The sequence below is a fragment of the Camellia sinensis genome, chromosome 13 (genome assembly GCF_055761805.1).
Source record: "Camellia sinensis isolate YWXY chromosome 13, ASM5576180v1, whole genome shotgun sequence".
Taxonomy (NCBI): domain Eukaryota; kingdom Viridiplantae; phylum Streptophyta; class Magnoliopsida; order Ericales; family Theaceae; genus Camellia; species Camellia sinensis.
Genome location: NC_138973.1, coordinates 129,537,660 through 129,562,584, shown reverse-complemented (window position 1 = coordinate 129,562,584; position 24,925 = coordinate 129,537,660). Strand labels below are relative to the sequence as shown.

The window sequence follows — 24,925 nt, the reverse complement described above, 5'->3', positions numbered from 1 at the left end:
AATATTTACAAAATGGGGGAAAAAATGCTCCAAAATATATTTTTAAAGAAAAAAGTTCAATCCACAAACCGCCTGTAAATCCACGAATCTTATCTGCACAAACCGCAACCGACACTATAGATAGTTGAGGGTTGAATTTTCTCCAAACCGCATATATGCGAGCAGGTCCAAACCAATTTGCAAACCGTCCAAAACCAAACCGTGATCACCCATACTCGCAAGTTTCCAATCTTAGTTATATTAGTTCTATTCCATAGATTTAATGGAATTTGATAACAGCTGATCCACACACATCGTTCTTGTTCAAGACTCAGTCCTACCTTCCACTATATGATGAACTCACACCAGTGATTTATCCACTCCTTTATCACCTTTAGTTTCATGACCAACTCCTCTTTGGATTGAAACTTAAGATAGCATCACGACCGCTACCATGTCTAACCATGATGTTAGACATTCCTCTTGCTTCCAATTCCACGACCGCTACCATGTCTAACCATGATGTTAGACATTCCTCTTGCTTCCAATTCCACCTTCAAATTAACACTAACATACTCAGCTTTAAACCTTATAATTGCACTTTCATTGAGCCAACCATTACCAATCCCATCCACCTTTACATAGATTATGCCTCCTCCAATCGAGCCTCTACCTTCCACAGAACCAGTACCTCTCACCATTTCCACATAATATATGTGCTTTGCTTGAGGTCTTCGCCCTCTCATATCCCCTATCATTTATAAGGTGGTTGAATCTTTTGTGCTGGTGGTACATTCATCTTTCCCCTATTGTTCCTTACATAGTCTGCCTTTTTTTACCTCAATTGCCTTATCATCCATCCAGAGACCATTGGCTTTTTGCACTGTTATGTCAGCTACAACTAGACAATCGAATCTTACAAACCCAAACCTTGTATTCGTCAGCTTCCTTCTTTTGAATAGTATGAAGACATCTTTTACTACTCCAAACTTCGTAAAAAGGTTAAACAAACCTTTAGAAGGCATCATATATGTTAGGTTGTCAACAAACACTATGTACAGACATACCTCCACCCCCTTGCTCCATGCTTGTCTCCCTCACTGCTTTCCTATGGGGATTCACCCTCCTTTGTTCCTTTCACCTTCACCTCTCCCCCTCTCTATCTCTATCTCTCTCTCTCTCTAAACATCATAAATTTTCAAAGTTAGTGGTTGTGGTTGTTGTGGTGATGGCATAAAAAATGGATGGTGGTGGTGGCCAACAAAGAGGAAAGCAACGCATATTGTTTTAAGATGATTTCATCATAGAATGAAATGTATGGTAGTTGGAAGAAAAAATAGATATTCTTACTTTTTGTTGTAATAATCATTCTAATAAAATAACTATTCTTACCTCAAACATACCTCAATAAGATAAGGATAATACAAAATTAGAATGGACATTTGATTTTAACCCATACCAAATTACAAAATATGTCATAGAGCTGACATATTGAATCAACTATGCTTCAAATACAGAAACAAATATTTATATATATATTAAAATTTATTGTATAATCTAAATTCATTTTGAATGTGGTCGCACTCACATTTAAAATCAATTTGTGTTGTACAATTTGAGTTATACATTTAGTTTTGAATCATTTTTTTATACACTTAATATTAACTGATATAATATGTGTGAAAAAATCTCACTCCAACATACATATATTAAGCAAAATCTATTTTACCTCTTTATAGTATGACTTGATACCCTTTCTTTTAAAAATAGCCATATGCTCTTATGTGATTTTGGACTAAATGTAACAATTAACACCGTTAATTGTAGACGTAAAATGACTATAATACCCTCGAACCTTTTCTTCTTTTTTTTTGTTATTTTCTTTCTCTCTTATCCCTCATACACATAATTTATAATATGCAGTATTCATTCAATTAAATCACAATTAATTATAAATTCTTAATTATTTATTGCAATTCTTAAATTTTATTCTAATTTTAATTTAATTATATTTTAGATGAAAATTAATCATAAATATTTAACTATTTATTGTAATTACAAACTTTTTAATCCAATTTTAATTTAATTATATTTTAGATCACAATTAATCCTAAATTATTAATTATTTATTATAATTTCTAACATGTTAATCTAATTTTAATTTAATTACATTTTAGATCAATTCTTAATTATTGTTTATTTTATATTTTATTCAATTATATTACAAATCAATTCTTAATTATATTTTAGATTTTAGATTAATTCTTGATTTTATTTTATTTTATTTTAAATAAAATATTAATCTAATTTTAGGTTTGAAGAAAATTTGTTTTGTTGTATTAATTTCATTTGAATTTTTCAGAAAAAAAAAAAAATCTTACTCTAAAAAATGGTGTATGCACCTTCCTTCTGTTAGTTTGGATGAAAAAATTAATGGTAACACTATAGTCCAACATCACATGAGATTTTCTGACTATATTTGAACGATAAGAAAGTAAAGTATTTCAGTCCCAAACCATAAGGGTAAAATAAATTTCACCCTTTATACTTTAGCTTGAAATTAGGGTTTTAAGATCTTAAAATAGAGCTGACATATAAATTTTTCGAAAAACATGTCATACTCATATTGGGTACTTACTAATATATGGTGTCTTGTATAATATTTCTGCATACATACCGGTACTCAAAACATGTACCTAAATTTTTTTCTTCTTAATTTTTGGCGTACTATGGCGTACCTAGTATATATCCAAGTCATACTATACCTTAGTTAAAATAATATTTTTTTCTACTACAGAGACAAAACTTTATTTACTAGATTTCTTTTTTATTTTTTGTTTTATGCCTGGAATGATTTTAAAATTAAATTATGATTTGTAAGTTATTTAATATATTGACATTTAATTTTAGTTTGTCTCTTTAGTTTTGACATTAAATGTTAATTGTTAATTGTACATTAGATCTTAACAAATTAATCATTTAATTAATTTTTGTATTACTTTAAATTTAAAATAAATATTTTTTTACAACTATACCAAACCATCCGTACTCTATTTTTTTTAATTTTTTTTTAATTTTAACATATCAATGTATCCGTATGGTATCAATACTCGTATCCACGCTCGAACTTCAAAAGTAATGGGTATGTTTCAATCATGCATGGCAATTAGGTCAAGGTTACTTGTCAGCTGGTGGAGACATCAAAGACTTTACACTGTTACTACACATACGTCTCTCTCTCTCTCTCTCCATATTAGTTTTCACACACAAAACATAACTGTTACACTGCATATGCAACAGACTTTCTTCACGTGCTAGAAGGCCTCCTAGAATGACCCAGAAAGCTTTTCTTAACACTCAAGTGGATGAAACCAAAGCCTTTTACTTTCCAAGAGACTGCCACTTTTGCTTACTCTCCCCACACAAACACACACACTCAAGTTTTGTATTTCAAAAAAACATAAACATACAAAGACTGTTCAAACTTACAGTGCAGTTGACAAAACCACCTTAACATTACGAACACAATTTGTTTTTAGAAAAGTACATAAAATAACAGTATTGCTACTTTCACGGCTGGAAAATCGATTTTTAACGGCGTTTTAAAAACGCCGCTATAGATATTGAAAACGTCGCTAATTCTTTTTGTGACGTTTAGTACCAAACGTCAACGACGCGGCCGTCGCTATAGCTTTATGGCGTTTAAAAAACATCGTTATAAAATGCCCTACCCTAATTGTACTGTGACGTAACTATGACATTTAGCGACGTTTTTGAAACGCCGTTAAAGACATTTATACATTTTAAAAATCTAACCGTTGGGGTAGGGATATAGTGACGTTCAAAAAACGCCGCCATAGCCTTTATTTTTATTTTTTTTATTTTTAAAGTTGTGCTAATTTTATATGGTTGAAAAAAATACCTATCATAAACAATTATTAAGAACTAATAATTGATGTTTATTAAAATAATAAATAAACTAAGTTTGAAAACAAAATTAAAAATAAAAAACAATGCAATAAGATGTGATACATGTACAATTACAGAATATATCTAGACACAAAATATATTAGAAATCCGTGAGGATTTATTTACAGAGTCAGGCTTGAGAACTCATACAGAAAGCAGAGAAGACATCCATACTCCTAATGACACAATACCGATAGTAACAAAAGCTTGGCCCAGTTCATAAACTAAATTTTCTTTATGAACGAGGCAAACTTTGCCAATCTGTCCTCCTGCAAAAAGTCACAGCCAAGACCAAATTAGAAAGGTTAATATCAGTACAATAGATTGACACATTAGATTAGAATGGCAAAAGCTTGACCTATTCAACTTGCTTAGTGCAGTTTGGTAAATATTTAGTGAGTGGAAATAATTAAATAACTTCAAAAAATTAGGTATTTAAAAGTTGAGAGCGGGGTGTTTAGCTTCTATTTTTTTATTATTAACTTTTTAACTGGAGAAAAAAATTTAACTCAGGAAACGCTATTACTAGCAACGGTCTTTAGACCAAGAAGACTTTTATTGAGCTTTACTAATAAGGACGTTTGGATTGTGGGCTAGTTGGTTTGGGTCAGTTTGAGGGAAAAATAAAAAATAAAAAGCATAAACTGAAAACTACCTTTGGCAGATTGAGAATTTTTCAACTTCTCTACAGTAAAAGAAAATCAAATAATTAAAAAAATTCACACAATGCTCCGAACACATAAATTTTTGCTACATAAAATTAAGGTATATATATAAAATCCTACTACCCAACTTTTTGGTACATAAAAATAATTGAGTTCACACCATGTCAGCCCTTGACATGATACGAAATCGAATAAGAATTTTACACCTCAGCAGGTATGATTTAGGGTATGATTCGGAGTGTCTATAGGCTTATTCTATATTTTCCTCGGCTTCTATTCTGTTTCTACTATCCTACCTACCAAACATAGCATACAAGACTTGCTTGGAGAGCAGCAGTTGCCAAAAATGTCATTTCCAAATGTTTCATCTGATCATCATTATTCAATCCTCTACCTAACAAACTTCAAAAAAAACTGGCTCACAAGTCACAACAATGCAAATTACTAAATAAATAAAGTGACCTAAACTCAGATATTTGTGATGAAGAAGATCAAAATTTCTCAACCCTGCCTAGAAATTAATTTGTTCAGTGAAGCAAAATTTAAAAATACTCTCATCCTAGCTAGCTAGAACCACAACAAAATAGTTATACTAAGAAGCCTCATGATAATCACTTTTCACATACCAATTTGAGATTGCACTGAACTTCCTTAGGAGCCTCGAAAAAGGTTTCTACTTTCAAACCCTCTTGAAATTAAGCCAGTTAAGCTTCAGAGTTACAAAATCGGAAGTTGGTCCGATTCAATTCAAAATAAAAGAAGAGAAAAGGCCACGAACAAAGTTCAATGAAAGACAATACTGGAATTTAGTGAACCTTCTCATTTCCAAGAACAGAAAATAAAAAATCAGATCATATACCCAATTCTCAAGACAGTCATCGGCTTACCTGATGGAAATGGCTTTCTTCGTGTTAACGAGTTCCAGATCAATACCGGACCAGCTTCTAAAGTGCTTAACTGCTCTAGTTGCATTTGTCAGTTCCTTCGGAAGTTTTCTAATGACCTTTACATCATTAGCCAAGGAACTAATAAAATGATCTTGATCGAATACATCAGAAAAATTGCTGCAGTTTGAACATGTAATATTAACAATAGCATCGAGCATGCAGATTTTAGACACAAATGCAAAATATAAATCTGAAAAATGGTACCTAGTGTCCTGCCAAAATGACCGTTTATCAAGTTCTGGAATTACAAGAGTAGCATTTATAATTCGGGCAACAGCAACCATGTCACATATCTGCAAGTCAAGAAAAATACAATTCTTCAGCTTCACGTAATAGATGTATCAATATTCAATAGTATTATGATAGTGATGAAATGTATACTAATGACTTGGCATGCATCGCTCTTGTGTCACATAATGTAATTATGGAAAACAACAGTAGTACAATTAGTTATTTATCAATTGCCAAGATATATAATGAACAACTAATAGAAAGAGGTACAGTGCCAAAATAACAAGTAAAATTAACATATTGCATGCATATCTGACAAATAAAAACTCATTCAGCACACATCAAAATAGCCAACTTAATTAGATGTCATGATTGATAAGACTCAAGCAGCAGCTCCTAGCTCAAGCAGCAGCTCAAGCAGCAGCTCCTACAGTAACTGTAACTCAGCCAGCTAAACAGAGCTTACAGCAGCAGCCAGCACAAGCTTCAGAATCACATGTGTATTGTTAGAGTCACATGTGTATTGTTAGAGCTAGGTAGTTAGTTTGTTAGCTAGGTAGTTAGTTTGTTAGAATTTAACTATAGTTTAGTTAAATAGTTATGGTCAGGTTAAGTGTATCCATTCTGTATAAATACTAGTTCTCTGTATAATGTTTCATTGATGGAATAAGAAAAAAGATATTTTCTCTGATTTTCTTCATGGTATCAGAGCATTAAGCTCTTACGAGCCTTGATCCTTCAGCAACAGTTTCTTCATGACTTCCCCAAACACCATTGCTGCTGTTCCATCTTCTTCAACCTCTATGTCTTCATCTATCCCACTGCCTTCAAATCTCACCTTGTTAATCTCCAATCTTAATGCCTTCGTCACTACCAAACTTGACTCCTCAAATTACATAGTTTGGAAAAATCAGTTGCAGAATATCTTGCGAGCCACAAAGCTTCTTGGTTATGTGGATGGATCTGAGGTATGTCCTCCATCAGTTGTATTAGATTCTAATCTTGAAGTTCTAAATCCAAACTATACTCTGTGGTGCACCATTGATGCACACTTACTAAGCTGCATCACTGCTACACTTTCTCCATCCATCTTTACCACTGTCATTCATTGTCAAACCAGTCAAGAAGTCTGGAGTGTTCTTGCCAAGAGATTTACTTCTCTTTCAAGGTCTCACATCTATCAATTGAAGAACAAACTAAATCGAATTGTTAAGAAAGGATCCACCATGGAAGAATATTTGAATCATTTCAAGATGATATCAGATCAGCTTGCCTTGGCTTCATCACCTGTTGATGATGAGGATTTAGTCCTCTTGATCTTGAATGGTCTTCCTGAAGAATACAATGCTTTAAAAACTACCATACGAGCTAGGTTTGAACCTATCTCATTGGATCAACTCAGTGCCTTACTCTGTTCTGAAAGTATACATGTGGAATCTGCTCTTAAGCACACACATGCTTCAGAAATTCCTGGTTCTTTTGCCTACACTGCTTACAAAAGTAATTACTCTCATAGAGGAGGTTCTAGAGGCTCCTATAGAGGCAGAGGTGTTTTCAGAGGCCGAGATGGGGGTAGATTTCGAGGCCAACCCAGTCATAGTTTTCAGCATCAGAAAGGAGGCAGCACTCCGTCTCAGAGAGGCAGAATAGCTACACATACCAACAGTCCTAATGTAGGCTACAGTCCACACACAAACAATCCTCATTCAAGCTCCAGTCCTATGATCTGTCAGATTTGTGGAAAAGGAAACCATACTGCTCTAGACTGCTGGTACAGACTAGATGCAACATTTCAGCCTCAATCTCAGAATTATTTTTCTGGTTCTTCAGCCTCTCCCAGCCATCCGCAAGCATATGTTGCAGCAAGCACAGGTTCACAATCTGACTCAAACAGTTGGTTTCTTGATTCTGGAGCAACAACTCACATGACACATGATTTGAACAATCTCTCTCTATATCAAACCTTTCGGGGCTCAGATCAGGTAGCAGTAGGAGATGGCAACACACTTCCTATAGCTCATACTGGTAAAGGATTGCTTCCAACTCCTTCATTTCCTTTCCAACTTACTAAACTTCTCCATGTCCCTACTCTTTCCTCCAATTTACTTTCAGTTCATCAATTAGCCATGGACAATCATTGTACTATTACTTTTGATGAGAATTCTTTTGTTATCCAGGACAAGAGTACTCAGAAAATTCTGTATAGAGGTTGCTACTCCAATGGACTGTATCCCTTCAGTTCTTCTTCCTCTGATTCTGCTGCTACCTTTTCTTCTCCAGCTTGTCTTGCTTGCTCTACCCCAACCACAGCATCTGCTTCAGCTTGGCATTTTCGTCTTGGCCATCCTTCCACCAAGAAGTTTCATCACATCATTTCTCATCATCACCTAGGCTTTTCTTCTTCTTCTTTGACTAATAAAGGCTCTAGTTTGTGTGAGCATTGTTGTGTGTCCAAGAGTCATAGGTTACCTTTTTGCTTGTCCAATGCTACTGTAAATAAACCTTTAGCCCTCATTCACACAGATGTTTGGGGCCCCTTTTCTTCATCTGTTTCAGGTTTTAAATACTATGTTTTGTTCATTGATGATTTTAGCAAATTTACTTGGCTCTTCCCTCTTCATTATAAGAGTGAAGTCTTTTCTAAATTTCTAGAGTTTAAAGCTTTTGTTGAGACACAATTCTCTACTAAACTTCAAGTCTTAAGAAGTGACAATGGGGGTGAATATCTAAGCACTCAATTTCAGGTGTTTCTTAAACAGAAAGGGATTGATCATCAGTTGACTTGCCCCCATACACCTTCTCAGAATGGTGTGGCTGAGAGAAAACATAGGCATCTCATTGAAACCACCATTACACTTATGCATCACTCTTCTCTTCCTTTAATCTACTGGTTTGATGCTCTTGCCACTGCAGTGTTCTTGATTAATAGGCATCCTACTCTCAAACTCAATAATCTTACTCCTTATGAGGTCCTGTTTAGACAAAAACCTGACTATCACTTCTTGAGGTCTTTTGGATGCAAGTGTTATCCTTGGCTCAAGCCCTATACTACTCATAAACTTCAGTCAAGATCCACACCTTGTGTTTTTATTGGTTATCAACCTTCTATTAAAGGATATAGGTGTCTTGATCCTCAATCTGGCAAAGTTTACATTTCCAGACATGTCATTTTTGATGAGTCTTGTTTTCCCTTCAAGGTTTCTTCTCCTTCTACTTCTTCTTCTTCTTCCACTACAGTCTCTCAATTGGTTAAATTTTTCTGGCCAGCTTACCCTACTGATCCATCTCAGTCTCCTTCCTCTAGTTCCTCTTCTGATTTACAAATGTCAGTCTCTTCTTCACAGCAGCCACAACCTTTTTTCTCAGCAGCAGCAGCTTCTCCTCCTGCTGCTACTACCTCTTCCCAGCAGCAACCTGTCTCTTCTTCACAGCAGAACCAACCAATTTCCTCTGCCGCAGTAGCTCCTCCTCCTGCAACTCCTACTCCTGCAGCTTCTCCTTGCCAGCAGCCAGTTCTTTCTTCAGTTGCTACTCCTCATCTGACTACGAATCATCTGACTACTGATTCTTCTCTTCCTATTCCTATCTCTTCAATTTCTATCAATCTTCCCTATGTTCCATCAACTACTCATCCCATGATTACTAGGTCTAAATCTAGACAACCTCCTTTCTCTTCTAATTCTGTTTCTCTTCTCACTTCCACTGTTTCTCTTGAACCTCAAACCTATTCAGAAGCTGCTTCTTCCTCTGCTTGGCAGGCTGCCATGCTTGATGAATATGCTGCTCTTCACAAGCAAGGTACTTGGACATTAGTTTCTTTACCACCTGGCAAAAAGGCCATTGGCTGTAAATGGGTTTATCGACTGAAAAAGAATTCTGATGGCACCATAGCTCGATATAAAGCTAGGCTAGTTGCCAAGGGTTTTCTTCAAACTGAGGGAGTGGATTATCATGAGACTTTTAGTCCTGTGGCTAAACAACCAACCATCAGAATTCTATTGTGTCTTGCACTACATTTTGATTGGCAAATCAAACAACTTGACATTTCCAATGCTTTCCTTCATGGTGTACTTGATGAAGAGGTCTACATGGTTCAACCACAGGGGTTTGTTAATGCTTCTCAATCTCATCTAGTTTGCAAATTAAACAAAGCTCTTTATGGTTTAAAACAAGCCCCTCGCGCTTGGTTCTCTACCTTCTCAACTTTTCTTCTTTCTCAGAATTTTGTTCCTAGTCAATGTGACTCCTCTTTGTTTGTTCTCAAGACCCCTACTTCTATTACCATTCTCCTCATATATGTGGATGATATCTTGCTTACAGGCAGTGATCCTCTTTATATTGCTTCTCTTATTCAACAAATGCATGTTACATTTTCTATGAAAGAGTTGGGCTTTATTAATTACTTTCTGGGCATCTCTGTCACCAAGACCTCTAGTGGGTATGTTCTGTCTCAACAGAAGTATGCTTCTGAAATTCTAGTTAAAGCAGGCATGAGCGGTTGCAAGTCCTACTCTTCTCCCATGGCTACCAAAACTCCTGGGCTTTCTTCTGATGTTGATTTACCCTTTAATCAGCCATCTCTATATCGAAGTTTAGTAGGCGCTCTTCAATATCTCACAATTACAAGACCAGATCTTGCCTTTGCGGTTAATTATGCCTGCCAATTCATGCAAGCCCCCTTGAATAGTCATTTTGCCTCTGTCAAAAGGTTACTCAGATATCTTAAAGGCACATTAGACCATGGCCTCCATTTCACCAGTGGTCCTCTCATTCTTAATGCTTACTCTGACTCAGACTGGGCTGGTAATGTGCTGGATCGAAGGTCCACTACTGGGTATTGTGTTTACCTTGGTCCCAACTTAATTTCATGGTCTGCCAAGAAGCAACCAACTGTGTCTAGGTCTTCCTCCGAAGCCGAATATAGAGCTTTAGCCCAAACCGCCGCTGAACTTAGTTGGCTTGGTATGTTGTTAGCAGAACTGCACTGTCCTGTACCTGTTCCTACCTTGTGGTGTGACAACTTGTCTGCTATTGCTATGTCCCACAATCCTGTGTTTCATGCTCGAACTAAGCATATTGAGGTCGACTACCATTTTGTTCGAGAACGAATTGCAGCCAAGAAGCTTCACATTTGTCACATTCCTACCACTGATCAAGTCGCAGATATTTTCACTAAACCTTTGTCTGTGGCTCGGTTTCAATATCTTCAACGCAAACTCTTAGTCCTTCCCCCTCCTATGAGTTTGACGGGGGATGATAAGACTCAAGCAGCAGCTCCTAGCTCAAGCAGCAGCTCAAGCAGCAGCTCCTACAGTAACTGTAACTCAGCCAGCTAAACAGAGCTTACAGCAGCAGCCAGCACAAGCTTCAGAATCACATGTGTATTGTTAGAGTCACATGTGTATTGTTAGAGCTAGGTAGTTAGTTTGTTAGCTAGGTAGTTAGTTTGTTAGAATTTAACTATAGTTTAGTTAAATAGTTATGGTCAGGTTAAGTGTATCCATTCTGTATAAATACTAGTTCTCTGTATAATGTTTCATTGATGGAATAAGAAAAAAGATATTTTCTCTGATTTTCTTCAATGATTACCATAAATACACTCTGGCAAATTTGGTATGGAATAGTCCAAAACCATCCAAAACCATGTGAGTCTAATTTGATTGACTACTAAGCAATAGTGGGATTAGAGTGGTCACTCACAAAAAGTTATGCATGTTTGGTTTAAGTAAAAATTTCCACCCCTAAAGCTCCAGAGTTTGTTAAATAGCACACTGAACATTCATGGAAGCTCTATGAATGTGCAAAATGAAGTCATTGACGCAATTAGATATCTTATTGTTCACATGAAAGAAGGATGCTCAATTCCAATGATTATAGAACACTTTGAGGGACTATTTCCCACTCAACTATAGGAAAAGGAAGCAAATCTGGATTACACCCAATTCACAAACCAACCATCACAAAACCGTTACAATATTATTTTATTGGAGTTTAGTATAGAGCACCCTCAATTACTTACTTCCAATCTTTTCCACAAGGAAGTCATGCATAAAGGTATATTTTTGTATCTTGAATACAATTAAATAATTTAAGCAGTAACTCATGAATTTTTTTTTATTCCTCCATTTCATAGTTGAGAAGGAAATTGTTCCATTATGTAATTATTTTGTCACCAAATTTTAAAAAAAATCCCATTTAAAAAGAAAAACCAGTAATAACGCTTTTGAATATGAACTACATTAAAGCTTTTTCACCATGATCATAATCTGGAGATTGGCAGGTATTGGCAAAGCATAATGGCTTTCAAACCTTAAAATCTCATAACAGGTTATGGCTGGAGTGGCTATTATGTTGTTTCAGGTTTACCAATTATCACACAACTTATCAACAATCCAATCCAGCATAGAATAAAATTAAAAAAAAAAAAAAAAAATCCCTAATTGCAGAAGCAATGATTAGGATGATAGGGGTCTTAACAAAAGGTAAAATAAGACTGACTTAATAAAGCTTATATATATATATATATAGAGAGAGAGAGAGAGAGAGAGGGAGGATGTAGACCCCAGCTCGCATCTAATTTAATCCACCATTTGTATGAACAAGAAGGTAACCTTGAGACCCTCCAGAAGCTGATGAAACAACAATGAATGAATAAACGAATGAACAGACAATAACAACTATAGATGAGTTTCATAAGTCCAAACTCAAGCCAAAACTACAACTTCCTTTCTTGTGTAGTTTGAACTTGGCTCGACACAGGGCACATAATCTCGATTTGGGGGCGGCTTCCATAGCTTGTCGAAATCCAAAATCCCACTTACAACATCCAACTGTCAAGTCTAAAGGAGTGAAAACATGAAAGATGCATGACTATTTTGTATCAATATGCATACACGTTTATACTATTATAGTATATGATACATAATATGGTATAGATGCCATCACAACACACATATACCATAACTAAAATAGCATTTTTCTTGATGAAAACCTTTCAAAAGGACTAGAAACTTAAGAATCAAATTGTTTAAATAGGTTAAAATGAACACAAAACTAATGAAATCACACCAAGAGAAGCATAACACCTTGCTAGGAGGTAGTGGAGCTCTTGGCAAATGGGGAGGCACCAATTCTATAATCCAGCTTTGCTCTTCTCCCACCATTCCGATTTCTTGTTGCTGCAAAAAATTGAATTATAACAATCTCATTTTACAATATCCCAAATCCAAAAAAAAATATAATAACATAGCATGAGAGGAATTTGTGACGTATTCAAAAGCCACATTTATGTGTAGTGTATGTGTGAATATATATAATTACCCTTTATTTCTTAGATTAGAAAAAACAGTAGTATTTCTTTAAATAGTGATATTACAAAAATGGATCAAAAACTGAATCAAATAGACTGTAAAAGCTTGACGGAAGTGTAGGGAAAACAGGGGATGATGAATTAAAATGAAATTGAGGGGGTTGAAGAACTTGAAACCCTAGAGTGAGAAAGTGTATGAAAGAGTAGGAGAGTTGATCGAAACAAATTTATAATTAAATATGAACTTCAAGATCAGAGAGCAAATTTACCGCCTGAAATCGCACGGGGCAAGTCAGGCAAGAGGAGAGTTGATCCAAACCCTAAGAGGAGGTTCAAGATTGTAAACCCTAGGAGAAGAATCAACGTAATGAAGATCTTGAGAGAAAGGGAGAGAACTTCGACACCGAAATCGAGATTGTAGACAGTAGTGCTCACCTTAGTAGATGATGCAGATGGTGGTGGTGGTGGTGGTGGTGGTGGAGCTTCGAAATAGAGAGAGAGAGAGAGAGAGAGAGCTTCGAAATCGAAATCACCTAGCTGAAGAAGGTTGAATCGTATCTTCCAAATCGAAACTGAAATTGATTCAGCTCTACGAAATCGATTTTGCTCTACGAAATTGAAATCAGCCTGAGATTGGATCACCGAACTTCGAAATCGAAATCACTTTAAGGGTTTAGAGAGAGTGAGCGAGTGAGATTCACTTTAAGGTTGAATCATAATCTCTGAAGGGTTTAGAGAGAGCGAGCGAGATTCATACATTTGTGTTTCTCAGATTTGAAAGAGTGGGAGTGAGAAGAAGGGTTTCTCAGATTTAGAATGAGGGTTTGAAGAGGGAGAGAGCGCGTGAGAAGGGGATAACATTTGAAGGCGCTTTTAAACGTCTTCTATCAGTTAAACGGTACCGTTTTATTTAAACCAAAATGCGACGTTTATAAGCGTCGTTAAATATTAAAAAACGTGACGTTTAACAAAACGCCGTTAAATCTCACATTTTCTGTAGTGTTTAGGAATTTTGTGGGATAAGGTCATTCAAGAATTTTGTTTCCACCAGGTAAATTAATTACATATAAAATGATTATTTATTTTTTTTTTTATCAACAAAAGAATAGAATCTTTATTGATGAAAATTCAGACTAAATAATAGAATATATCAATAAAGTATGCAGATAAGTGCACAACGTATCAAACCGAAACCCAATGATCCCAATAATTTGGTTGACACCGACCAACTCGCCCAATCATTTACATATAAAATGAATATCTATTCAATCAAATTATTTAGAAAAAATGTTTAATTTTCAACACAGATTATAATTTCCGAATTTTAAAAAACTCTCATCAATTTCCTCAGTTTCAAAATACTGAACCTATTTTTCTTTTAGATTGACTTCAAAGTAGTAAACAAAGAATTTAAAAATATCTAAATCGCAAACAAATAGTCAAGATTGATCGTAAGATTATATTTCTTCATACTTTTTCATTCTCCTCGACTGTGTCGCATGAGAAATCTCACTAAGATTTATAAATGCATTATATATATATATATATATATATTAAATTAGTCTTTTTCAATTTGATGGGAACAACTAACCCCCTACTCTCATAGTCGAGTTTTTTTTTAAGTTTAAATATAAATTTGAGAGAATTATTTGGGTTTATGGAGTGTATCATCTGTTCCATTTTGATAATTTGAACTAATTGTTTACTGTGTTTGTTGCTAAAAAAATAAATGACAAATGTGTTTTTAAAAAATAGAATATTTATTTTTTCATAAACATGCAAGAAAATTAAAAAAAAATTAAGATTATCAGATTGACTTAAATTTTTTCATGCATAATATACACGAAGGTCCTACAAACTAAACAGTTTAAATTATTAAAATGAGACTTATGGCAGATCTCGTGAATCCGAACAGTATTTTTTTGAGGATTTTTTTTTACCCTAGCTACACTACAAAAAATCAAGGTTTTAGAGGTCAAAATTTAAGGACAAAATTATTTTTTAGAAACCAAATATTTTTGTTGCGATAAGTGACGTCATTATACTTTTAGCAACAAAAATTGGACATTAGTGATGAATTATTATCCTATTAGGACCAAATTTTTTTGTCTAAAAAAATAAACAATTTTGAAATCAAATTATTTTGCTCCTAAAAGTGTATTTATTAGCAACATTTTTAAAATTTTATTACTAATAGCTTTGTTTTTGACTTTTCGACACGACTTTTTGGCGATTGTCTTCACAATGATAGAAATTAGTCCCTAAATATATTTTGTAACAAAATTTTTACTTTTAGAGATCAAAAAATTTATTTTTTTAAACTCTTATATGTTGTAGTGCTAACTGCTAAATTATTGTCAAATCACTAAAAAAATCGTCTGTGCCAAAAGTTCACCAAAGAAGTCGACAGTGGCGACAGGTGGTAGCCAACAGCAGCAGTGGTGGTGGTGAAAATAAGGACAAATAGGTAAATTTATGACAATGTTACGTAGCTCAAATTTTGTGGCTCAAAAGTGGCTCAAATGGCCAAAACGACGTCGTTTTGAGAGTCACTTTTGAGCCACAAAATTTGAGCTATAAGACATTTTCCGTAAATTTAATAGACAAATAGGTACAAATAGACAAATAGTAAAATGACACGTGAAGATGATGTGGTCAGTTGATAGATTAATAGACGGAAAGGAATAAAACAGTCTTTCAAATTATAATTATCATTTTAATCTCAAAAGAATAAAATTTGAATCTATTGACCCAAAAATTTTAGAAACCAACCTCTAACTATCTTATCATCTGTAGGACACGGTCGAGTTTGTTTTTCCAATAAGAATAGTGATACATGCATTAATTAGTACATCAATTAATATATTAATAGATGATATGATATAATTTTTAAATTTTTAAATTTTTATAATTTGTATAATAGATGGAATCATAATTTTGAAATAATAATATCATAATAGATATTATACTAATTGGTACATGTAACACTACTATTTTAATAAATTAAAATCAATTTCTTTGAGATCAAGGAAGTAGTTCTGCAGAAGTCGAGAATCATTGCCGCGAAATTTTCGGACCGCTTTGTTCGGCAATTTTGATGCGTCTATCCTTGAAATTTTCCTTTCCTGCTTCCAAAAAATATAAATATATTTTCTTGAGAAACGTGATTTCCCATCTAAATCTCTGAGTTTCTGTTTGCCAGTTCTTGCAATGATCATTTCCCATTCGAACAAGTTTGCTCTTTCGATTCTATTTGATGCCAAAACACAATTGTGTCCATCTTTAAAAATGTATATATTGTATGTATTTTATTACAATATACCTCATATAATTATAATGTTGGGTAACAAACACCACTACCGGTTATAATATTTTTTTAACGCGAAATTAGTGGTTTCACCTCGGAACATTTTATTCAGTTCAATTTAAATACCACCTGTTAGCACCATAAATCTGTAATTTTTATTATTATTTATTATTTATATAATTGCAGGACACGTGGCATCCTCTTATTCATTTGGAAGTTAAAAGAAGTTATAGAGATAATGGAGAATATGAAGGACAAAGTGGATGAGTGGGAAGACAAAGTGGATGAGTGGAAGGACACATGGCAAGACAAGAATGAAGATGGAAGAAATGGGTAGTTACTAAGTAGTTATTGCTGTATTTTTTCTTCTATAAATAGCCATTAATGGCTACATTGTAAAGGATCCAGAATTCATAATCAAAGACAATTGATTTCAATATTTCTTGTCATTTTCCTTATCTTAGGAGTAGTTTAACATAGATTTATATTTCGAAGCATTTATTTTCAGCATTTCCATTTCGAAGCATTTTATGCACTTTCTTTTCGAAGCATAGGAGTAGAGGTAAGTAATTATTACTTTGATTGTTCACTCAATCATCTTTCTCCGTCCCTTTTTCTTCTTTTACTTTTTCTTTTCGCTACACTTGGCAAATTTGAAGTCCTCTTCGTTGAGGCAACAGAACCGTCAACACAATCGTTTGATAATTGGCTTGAATTTAATCTGTAAGGATTTTTCAATCCTTGCTGGCACGCTCGCATGTATGATATTTTCCTTCGTAGGAAAAATAAGCCAACATTTTTTGGCACGCCCGGTGGGACGTCAAGTGTAATAAATGAAAAAAGAATTGGATTTGTCCATTTCAAATAGCCTAGATGAAATTTATTGGCGTAAACAAGAAATTTTGGATCTTCAAGAAGAGATCCATTTTCTTGATGAAATAAATTTTCATCCCTTACAATATTATTTGGTGGAAGAAAAAAGACACCATGTAATTGGAGAAATTCATCAACTTGATATGGAAATTCGCCAATGGAATGATAAGTTATCAACTCTCACTACCAAGTCTTTAACTGAGGCCTTAATGGCCGGAATTGGTGAATTTTTTCAAAATTTTTTCATGGTTAAAAATAGCAAAAGCAAATAGTTGATTTCATCAATGGCTCGGGGGGTTCAAGAATCCGTTTTTAAAGAGCCAAATTATGAAATTAACACAACGAAAGAGCATGTTCTTGAGCCAAATTTGGCTAAGAATGATGTTCCATGTATGACTCGGGGGGTCCAAAAACCAAATTTTAGAGAGTCAAGTCATGAAAATAACATATCTATGGGTGATTTTCATAAGCCATTAATGGCTAACATGGAAAAACAACCCACTTTGCCAAATAATTATGAAAACCTATTCGGCAAAAGTCATGTTTTTAAAACAAACATGGTCAAGAATAATGAACAAGCCACTGTTCATGAATTCAAAATTTTTGACATTTTTCAAAATGTCAAAAAGTATGAATTTTCATGGTCACACCATACCATGACTTTTGGTGTTCAAAATCCTTTTTGGGTTTGTGGTTCACATCAAAATATAATTATGATGATGTGGCTAATAAAATTAACAAATTGTTCTTATGAGTTTGAAGCACTAAGAACAAAGGATGACCATTTAAAATGCATGAACTTGGCTAGAAAAAGCCTGTGCATTTAAATAAATGGTTGAGAATGGCTTATCTTTTCAAATTGATGGCCAGTTGTTTGTATGTACACAATCAAAGCATCGAAGATACATTCAAAGCATCAAGAGTTGTTCCGAAGGTTGATTACTTCACCTTCGAAGCTGTATAAAGCTTTGAAGATACATTCGAAACATCAAGAGTTGTTTCGAAGGTTGATTACTTCACCTTCGAAACTGTATAAAGCTTTGAAAACTTTCGAAATGTGTACATCTCTTCAAATATATGTAAAATGACAATTAATTAGTTGTCGAATAATGCCTGTTTTTGGCATGATAAGTTGGCTCGAAGAACAACAGTTTTGGTATCTTTGAAGAATTAATAATTGGTTCGAAGCACAAAATTAATATTTTCATTAATTATGTGTGAACCAGAACATATAAGTTCTGAATAACCACAATGTTGGCCAAAAACAGCTTCGAAAGCCGTTTTGCCATAAGTTGCTTCGAAAGCCGTTTTGCCATAATTTTGTAAGCTTCGAAGCACTCTATCTTGCATCAACAACAGCTTCGAAGAAATAATAATGGTGGTTGTGATCTCTTCAAATATATGTAAAATGACAATTAATTAGTTGTCGAATAATGCCTGTTTTTGGCATGATAAGTTGGCTCGAAGAACAACAATTTTGGTATCTTCGAAGAATTAATAATTGGTTCGAAGCACAAAATTAATATTTTCATTAATTATGTGTGAACCAGAACATATAAGTTTTGAATAACCACAATGTTGGCCAAAAACAGCTTCGAAAGCCGTTTTGCCATAAGTTGCTTCGAAAGCCATTTTGCCATAATTTTGTAAGCTTCGAAGCACTCTATTTTGCATCAACAACAGCTTCGAAGAAATAATAATGGTGGTTGTGAACCTTCGAAGCTTTGTCAAGTTTTTTTTTGAGGATGTAATTCGTCTTTTGTCGGTTCCATCGACCTTCGAAGAATGATTTTGGTCCTTTATATCACTTTCGAAGCTTGTTACTAGTAATAATTCGAGTCATCTAGTCATAATTTCATACTCATTCGAAGCACTTTATTGGTGTTGTTACATCATTCGAAGCACTTTGCTGCTTAGGTTAGTCATGTGCTTGGTTCGGCCCTTCAAAAATTCAAATAAACATCATTTTTAAGGGGCCGCGGGGGGTAATGTTAGCACCATAAAATTTTTATTATTATTTATTATTTACATAATTGCAGGACACGTGGCATCCTCTTATTCATTTGGAAGTTAAAAGAAGTTATAGAGATAATGGAGAATATGAAGGACAAAGTGGATGAGTGGGAAGACAAAGTGGATGAGTGGAAGGACACATGGCAAGACAAGAATGAAGATGGAAGAAATGGGTAGTTACTAAGTAGTTATTGCTGTATTTTTTCTTCTATAAATAGCCATTAATGGCTACATTGTAAAGGATCCAGAATTCATAATCAAAGACAATTGATTTCAATATTTCTTGTCATTTTCCTTATCTTAGGAGTAGTTTAACATAGATTTATATTTCGAAGCATTTATTTTTAGCATTTCCATTTCGAAGCATTTTATGCACTTTCTTTTCAAAGCATAGGAGTAGAGGTAAGTAATTATTACTTTGATTGTTCACTCAATCATCTTTCTCCGTCCCTTTTTCTTCTTTTACTTTTTCTTTTCGCTACACTTGGCAAATTTGAAGTCCTCTTCGTTGAGGCAACAGAACCGTCAACACAATCGTTTGATAATTGGCTTGAATTTAATCTGTAAGGATTTTTCAATCCTTGCTGGCACGCTCGCATGTATGATATTTTCCTTCGTAGGAAAAATAAGCCAACACCACCATATCCATTTGTGTTATGTATGGGATTGGATTCAAAAAAATTATTTATGGTTATGTCAAACATATTTTTAAATTAGTATAAAATATACGTAATTTTAAAAGAAAATGTTTACATTTCATAATTAAAGTAATAAAAATAAAAAGTTATTATATTTGTTCGAAATTCACTAAGTAAATATAAAATGTATTATAACTAAAATCTAAATTATTGTAAGTCTTCTATCAGCATTACTGCGTTATCAACATGATAGTTAGTATTATAATTGATGAACAACACATATTATGTATTTATAAAATGTTATAATGTAAAAATGTTATACTTACGTATTATATATATATTTTTTATTTTCTGAAAGATATATACATTCTTCAGACTAATTTATATTTAAAACAAAAGTCACGCACAGTGTACAATCTAGTTGACATAGCATTGTTGGTACAAATATAATAAATGCATAGATACGGTCTTGGCACGACGAAATATAATATTTAATCATTCTACCTCCATTATCGTGTAAAATTTTAAAATTATAATATTGTGCTTGAAAAGGTAGGAATAAGTTATTTATAATAAATTGTGTAGTTTTCTACCTTTAATCTCATATTCTTCAAATATGATGGTTGACATCGCAAGATAAACTCTGCCCATTTATCTTAAACAATGTGATTTATTGAACCAGTATTATCTCTGGCCACAATGTTAACATTATATCTAATAAATAATTTTTTTTTTAAAATTGTTAAAAGAAAATATTGTACCTAATAAAAAATTAAAATACTTGTTAAGTTTGTATTATTATTGTACACAACAATTATTTACGTAAAGGAAATTATCTCGTTATAATATCAATATCATCATGTATGCAGTGACGATAAACAATGTGACGATAATGATATTCAAAAATTTTATAGCAATTTTTGCACATATCAATTCAAAAGTTGTCAACATCAATTTGTTTGATGTACCCAAGTATTCGAAAATATGAAACCTACAAAATATTTAGAAAAATATAAATTAATCTCTCTCTATAAACGAATATATATACATATTGTTTAACTTTCACTACTTGGAATGATAACAATTATTACCTTCATTACTTGGAATGATAACAATTATTACCTTTGGCATAGGTGTAAAATCACGTATTCGAATTCTTTTAGCATTTGATATTATCAATGATTATGAAATTGAGAATCAATTTTTTCAATTCCAAGATACCAACTTTTGTGATATAAGATTCATAGCAAATCTAGAAAGACATGTTAATAGATATATATAACTGTGAGAATTATATTGTCATATGTAATTAGCTAATATCATACAATCATAACATACCACACTCAAATATGATTTGCATAACGGAATGAATGATTAGTATATAACTTGATGTATTTGCATGTAGCGAAACATAGACCTAGAAGTTGAGAAAAGATAATTTATCAATATCAATATATGTGTATACATATAGATATTATAAAAGTTAATGAAAAATAACCTGACCATGATAATCTTTAATTGTTAATCTAATGGCAGATAAAATATTATCATTCGCTAAAGTATGATATAATTGTATGCCATCAGTTGTTGTAAACACATCTCATATAGTTAATCTTACTAATGTGAAATTGTTTTTACAATAAATAAATATCAAAAAAGTTGAGATTAGGAAATATAATATAATTCGCAGAGTATTTCAAATTTGGTAAAGACACAAATTTGTTATCGTATCATACCTTGTATCAAGCTCTTTTGCAATTATCACAATTTGCAATATCTTGACATTCAATTACACTAACAACCAAGCCAATCACATCTACATATTTTAGCGTTGACATGTTTATTATTTTGATAGTTTAAATTTTTTCTATTAGTAATAAATTATGTAAGTATGTAATCTAGATAAGTATCATTAGGTAAAAGTAACGTACCTATTAATTGAACATCTTGATGAAGAAAGTGGCCATTGATTGATAATTTCTTAATGAAATAGCTCTGAAGTGGTATATTATCATCATGATCAATTAGGTGCACAATTGTTGTATCATCAGTAAAACATATCTTATAATGATATGGTATCAACTTGAATTTCTCATCAGCCAATGTAATAAGAACTTCTCCAAAACAATATTTTTTTTTTTTCAATTAAATGTTCTTTAAAGTAATCATATTCATCAAAGCATACAATTCCTTCAATGGCATCACCCTTTGAAAAAAGGTAATAAGTATACATTTTTAACATAATATAAAATAAAATATTTAACAATTATCTCATGGTAAAAGTTGTGAATACCTGTCCATCAACAAAAATCATTATGAATGTCATATTCCTCCCAGGACGATTAGTCATAGATAACACTCCAACTAACTATGCTTTAACAGTCCAATTACTTGCATATGAATGTAAATCAACAAAATATGAATATTTGATAATGCTATCACCTACTAACAATGTAGACGCATATGAGCAAAATACGAATTTATAATTTTTATACGATGTATCTATAGATCTCAAGAAATTTGAAAATGAAAATATTAAGAATTTTTAATAGAAAAATAGAAAACAGTTAAGTTGACATTATGATAAAATAGAAAAAATAAGTAATCAATTACGATACAACAAATATTATACAAACATTTTTGTAAGGGTAGATTTTTTAATTATCTTTATTAAAAATGAAAATGAAAAAAGAGATTAGATCACTCAACTTTTTGTATACTAAATGCAATATCTTGGATAAGATTTAGAATTTAGAGTAGCAAGTATTGTATAATTAAACAAATTGAATAAAAAAAACGTAGTCATTGAAATTTTTTTAAAAAAATAAAATTATATCAATCTTCAAATGCCATCATGGACATCACAATACACAACATTTTTTTGGGTAATTTGACGGTGGTCAACTTTATTAACAAGCAATATCTTCAAGTTTAGTGGTGTAGTAACATGCGATAAAGCAACATATAACTGACCATGGGAGAATATTGGATTAGGAAGGTATATGCCAACTTTTTTTTAAACTCTGACCCTGGCTTTTGTTTAGGATCATTACAAATGCTAATTTTATGAAAAATTGTCTTCTTTTAATTGGGACAAGCGAATATGTGGTAGATGGTGATAAAATGATACGTGGAATGAAGACTCATTCCCCAATATTCAAACCCATAATCACTCATGCCTCAATCACTTTATCTCTCATTTTCTCAACAATAAGACGGGTTCCATTACATAGACCTTGAGATTGATTGAAGTTTCTCAATAGCATTATAGGTGCTCCCTTTTTGAGTTCAAGGCAATGACTTGGAATTCTTGGAAAATTTAATGAGTGCAACAACTCTAGTAGATGCATGCCTTCATCAATGTTCTCACCCTCAACTGGACATATCGTATCTACACTTAGGTATTTTCGAGATTCTCCAGGAAACATTGATAGCATTATGACATTTAATTCATCAATATCACCATTTTTTTGTGCTAAGATGTCACATTCTTTCAAGTAAGAACTGTCACTGTATCTACTACTTAATTCTAGATAGATTGCATGGATCAATTCATGTAAAGCATGTGATCTATTTCTAATTAAGAATTGTTCTGGAATTTCAATCCAATTAGTCTCCTCGTCTTCAGTGAAAGAAATTCTAGGTATTTTTCTATCACCAATCATCAATATCCAATTAGCAAAATCCCTTAGTTGTTGATGCATTTGAATAGAAGTATCATGGGCTATAATATGCATATTGGTCCTCAAATGCAACACACAATAATGATTCCAAGTCATCGATTCTTTCAACGATGCTGCAATTGTGGCTTCCCATCTACCTTTTGGTACTATAGGTAAAATTTGTCTGAAGTCACCACCAAGTATTAATAGTTTTTCACCAAATACAGAATCACTTGAACAAAATTCTGTACCCTTTAGCATATCTTTGAAAGTACGATCAACTGCCTCAAATCCATAACAATGGTGCATTGGAGCTTCATCCTATTTGATCAATGATGCCTCTTGAATTAATTTTGCCAATTCAATTTGTTGATTAATACTACAACTTGAGAATTCATCCAAATTAATTGGAATTTTAAAGCATGAATATGCAGTTCTGCCTCCTAGTAATAGCAAAGCCACAATTGCAGATGATGCAACTAAAAGGACAAATTTTTTTTTTTAACCTAAACTTTGCTATCAATGTTTTCCACATATATGTTTTTCTTGTTCGCCCACTTCTATAAAGGAAAAATAAACCCTTTTGTTTACAATTGTATGTATTGATTATTATGTCATAAACTTCTAACTGATCACTATTTAAACCAGAATGTAATTCATTGAACAATTGTTTTTTCGAAACACTATAATACTCAATCTCTTCTCTGATAAGCCTATTTGTCACAAATTAAGCATCTTGTGAAGATGGCAATGGCATGGGAGGGAAATCTTTGAGAGATTTTTCATTTCTATTTAATATATGCTCAATTTTGGAAAGTCCTACTTTTTTATATCTTCATCGTCAAGATGTAGATCACTTTCTCTCATATCTCATATGATTCTATATTGTATATCATCGGTGAATCTTTTCCAATGACATTCCCATAATTCGACTAGATTGGTTATATCATAAAACATGAGCATTGTACAATACATATGTCGAAGTTTTATTGCTGATACCTAATTTGATGCTTCAGCCAATGCCTCGTGCCATTCGTTATCATCATCGAGTAGACCAAGTACAATACATGCAGATTTAAATGTTGTACACTCGACCCCATTTACAATTCTGATATGCTCAAAACTTTTTGCACCACGAACTTTATTCAATAACATTCTCAAATAATATCTCTCACTTGATTTTGGATATGCATATGGCAATCTACAAATACATTTATGAGATTTTCGAACATCCCATTATTATTATTATTATTATTATTATTATTATTATTATTATTATTATTATTATTATTATTATCTCTTTTCCATACCCATTTTGTTGAAAATTCAACA

General features: G+C 32.9%; 2 protein-coding genes across 4 annotated transcripts; both read right to left on the bottom strand.

Moving 5' to 3' along the window:
* Nucleotides 1-3,976: 3,976 nt before the first annotated feature.
* Nucleotides 3,977-13,968, bottom strand: LOC114302249 (O-fucosyltransferase 7). Of its 3 annotated transcripts, XM_082901631.1 has the most exons (7): nt 13,536-13,968; nt 13,370-13,447; nt 12,877-12,969; nt 5,765-5,853; nt 5,501-5,677; nt 4,604-4,633; nt 3,977-4,217 (listed from the first exon to the last, which is right to left on the bottom strand). In XM_082901631.1, exons 3-7 carry the CDS (start codon nt 12,952-12,954, stop codon nt 4,184-4,186), a joined length of 408 nt encoding a protein of 135 aa, XP_082757757.1. In that variant the 5' UTR covers nt 12,955-12,969; nt 13,370-13,447; nt 13,536-13,968; the 3' UTR covers nt 3,977-4,183. The 3 variants fall into 3 exon arrangements, with proteins under 3 accessions (XP_082757757.1, XP_082757759.1, XP_082757758.1); XM_082901633.1 differs by lacking the exon at nt 4,604-4,633; XM_082901632.1 differs by lacking the exon at nt 13,370-13,447.
* A 9,136-nt stretch (nt 13,969-23,104) lies between these two features.
* LOC145805708 (uncharacterized) lies at nt 23,105-23,902 on the bottom strand. The gene has a single exon (XM_082900891.1). It carries the CDS (start codon nt 23,900-23,902, stop codon nt 23,105-23,107), a length of 798 nt encoding a protein of 265 aa, XP_082757017.1.
* Between the last annotated feature and the right edge of the window lie 1,023 nt (nt 23,903-24,925).